Source organism: Genypterus blacodes, unplaced genomic scaffold (assembly GCF_046128005.1).
Source record: "Genypterus blacodes isolate CSIRO-AG114 ecotype Tasmania unplaced genomic scaffold, CSIRO-AGI_Gbla_v1 ptg000022l_1, whole genome shotgun sequence".
Taxonomy (NCBI): domain Eukaryota; kingdom Metazoa; phylum Chordata; class Actinopteri; order Ophidiiformes; family Ophidiidae; genus Genypterus; species Genypterus blacodes.
In genome coordinates this window covers 5386327-5389250 of record NW_027466835.1, presented here as the reverse complement: position 1 = coordinate 5389250, position 2924 = coordinate 5386327, and the positions used below count along the sequence as shown (strand labels likewise).

The following is a 2924-nucleotide window of genomic DNA, read 5'->3' as shown; positions in this document are numbered from 1 at the left end:
TGGTGACATTCTCTGTCAGAACTACAGTAGAGCCTCACTGCGCAGGAAAGTTGGCAGGTTTTTGGAGGGATTCACCAGAATTCCCCCCCCCCCCCTCCCTGAAAATGAACCACTACTACAGGCTTTCCCGTTGTGGTCAATCAGGCGCTCAGCAGATTAAGCGAGTCTGGAGCACCGACAGGGGGCGTCTCCTCTCCTCCTCCTCCTCCTCCTCCTCCTCCCCTCGCATCCCCCCGCCCCCTCCTGCCCCGGCGGAGGGAAGGAGGCATCGGGGGGTGATCTCCTCCACCAACAAGCCCACATTGAAAGCGGGGCACACGAATTACATCACGCTTTCGTGCGAGGATATAACGGGAGGTCGCATGCGAGGCTCGCCGCGTTCCGACCCTGGGAGACAGCGGAGCATCATGCCTGTCCAGTACGCACGGAGCCCGCAGAGAGACGCCGTCAGCTTTGTCACGCAGGTCAACGCGCCGCTCTCCCGCTGATGCCGCTCCAGGGTGACGTGACCATCTCGATAAGCGCACTTTTTTTTTTGGGTTGAACTTTTTCGTCACGGATTTCCAAATTTAAAAAAAAAAGAAAGAAAGGAAAGTCATGGGAAAGGTGGCGTGATTTTTGTTTGATTCCCGTCTTTTTGAGGACACGCTAAAAAGTTTGGATACGACCCCCGCCCCCCCCCACACCTCTTCTCCCTCCGTGTGCATCGATCCGGCCGGTATGGATCAATCGCAGCAGCTCGTCGCCGTGTATTTGCTGGTGCTCTCTCTGGGACTCATGGTGGAGAGGGGCATCTGCCAGCATTACTACCTGCTCCGCCCGATCCCGAGTGACAGTTTGCCACTTGTGGAACTAATAGAGGACCCCGATCCCGTCTTTGACCCCAAGGAGCGAGACCTGAACGAGACCGAGCTCAAGAGCATCCTGGGGGACTTTGACGGCCGCTTCTTGTCCGTCTCGCCGCCCGTCGAGGACAAGTACACCGGCAACGAGGAGCTCGATGACTTTGAGATCCAGAAGCCCGGAGTACTGCCGAAGGAAATCCGAGCGATGGACTTTGACGTGCAGTTCGGCAAGAAGCACAAGCCCAGCAAGAAGCTGAAGCGGCGGCTGCAGCAGTGGCTGTGGGCGTACTCGTTCTGTCCGGTCGTGTACACTTGGACAGACCTGGGCAACCGCTTCTGGCCGCGGTTCGTCCGCGCCGGCAGCTGCCTCAGCAAAAAGTCGTGTTCGGTACCGGAGGGGATGGTGTGCAAACCGGCGAACTCGACCCATCTGACGGTGCTGAGGTGGAGGTGCATGCAGAGGAAGGGCGGGCTGAAGTGTGCGTGGATACCTGTGCAGTACCCCATCATCACAGAGTGCAAGTGCTCCTGCTCCAGCTAAAGGAGCTTGGCGGGCAGCGAGAAGAACTTCGAAAGCTCATAATCTCTCGTGATTTCTCTTCACGTACACTACCGAGTGTAGGAATGTATTTGTATGTATATGAGGTGCCATGCAGTTATATATAGCTCCCTGTACAAAGTCAGTATTATTTGTAACCAGAGTCTACTTTATTTGTGGAGAATATTTTGGTTATATATTTTGTATTTATGGAGATGGCGCATAGTGGCCACGTTCAGATCTGCTGAGGTTTCCACTTTGGGGATCCCAGCAGGGTCGACCTGGAGAGAGAGAGAGAGAGAGAAACGTGTGTGAAAATGATACAGCTCTGTGTCGGTGACTTTTGTTTTTGGTTTATCATGTAAATTAAGATAATTGTTATTTATTCTTTATATTCGTACAATAAAAGGACACTGAAATGATTGTAAATGCATCTCTCCTTCTTTTCCACGCCGGCCCGCCTGCCCCCCCCCATGCGCACGCACTGGATAGCTTTAAGTCACCTGCCACATTGGTGCACAATGCCCGGGTTCTCACGCTAACACCATTTAACGCATCATGTGTTTTGTACAATCACGCACTTATTGTGCAGCACGATCATGTCTTGCCTGCGGGTCGCTCTGTATCGCAATCTGTGTTTCCGCTAATGCACACACAAGAGGAAGCGGTGATGAATTAGCCAAATACAGATAATGGTCACACTCAATTTAGACACACAAATGTCCCTTTTTTTTATTTATAACACGTTGCCATCAGTTAAGCAAACGTATCTTTTAGATTGTCCCTGTGAGTCAGTCAATCATACATCAAACCCATTACGTTCTGATAAGCAGGCCGGCTCTAATTCCCCGCTAGAAGGAATCAGCAGCTGCTAACAGTTCTGTCTTTCATCCTCCTCCCCATTTGCAGCCCAGCAGGAGATGAGCTGAAGGAGGACCTGGCTTTCTACTCCACCGGCAACATTCTCAAGAGGTTCATCCCATGCACACACACAGACACACACACACACACGCGACACAGCAGGCCAGGCAGTGAAATGTGTGAGCTCGCAAATAAAAGTTCAAGTTAGATTAATCCAGAGCTTAGCAGATAGCAGAGTTTCAGACCTTGGTAATGTGAAAGAAGTCTCCTAAATGTTTAAAATAGAAGTAAATAAAGTCATACAAACTGATCCTCCTGTTGCATTTAGCTATGATAGATATGCAGGAGTGACAAAGGGGTAAAGATGGAGGCCAGGGATGTGATTTAGTTTGGTAATGGGATGAGCAGAGGTTGATGTTTCACCCTAGACTGGAAAAAGCAAACTGAGCTGGTCAACAAATAGTTCTTCCTCACGTCCTTATAAGGTGACAACAAATACATTCTGCTGTTTTCTCGTGACAACACAGCGATTCAACCCCATAACCATCATATGTAACGTTCTTTTTCTGTTTGTCGTTCCAAATACCTGGAATGGAGCAGGTCTCTCTCCCCAGGAAGATTCCTGTCTGGCAGACTGAGACCCAAAGTGCCATGTACAATAAGTCAGAGCTCATCCGGAG

The 2924-nt window shown here is 50.6% G+C and overlaps 1 protein-coding gene across 1 annotated transcript; it reads left to right on the top strand.

Moving 5' to 3' along the window:
* The first annotated feature begins 309 nt into the window (after window positions 1–309).
* On the top strand, window positions 310–1789 carry nog1 (noggin 1). Its single transcript, XM_076143107.1, has one exon. It carries the CDS (start codon window positions 721–723, stop codon window positions 1384–1386), a length of 666 nt encoding a protein of 221 aa, XP_075999222.1. The 5' UTR covers window positions 310–720; the 3' UTR covers window positions 1387–1789.
* The last annotated feature ends 1135 nt before the right edge of the window (window positions 1790–2924 follow it).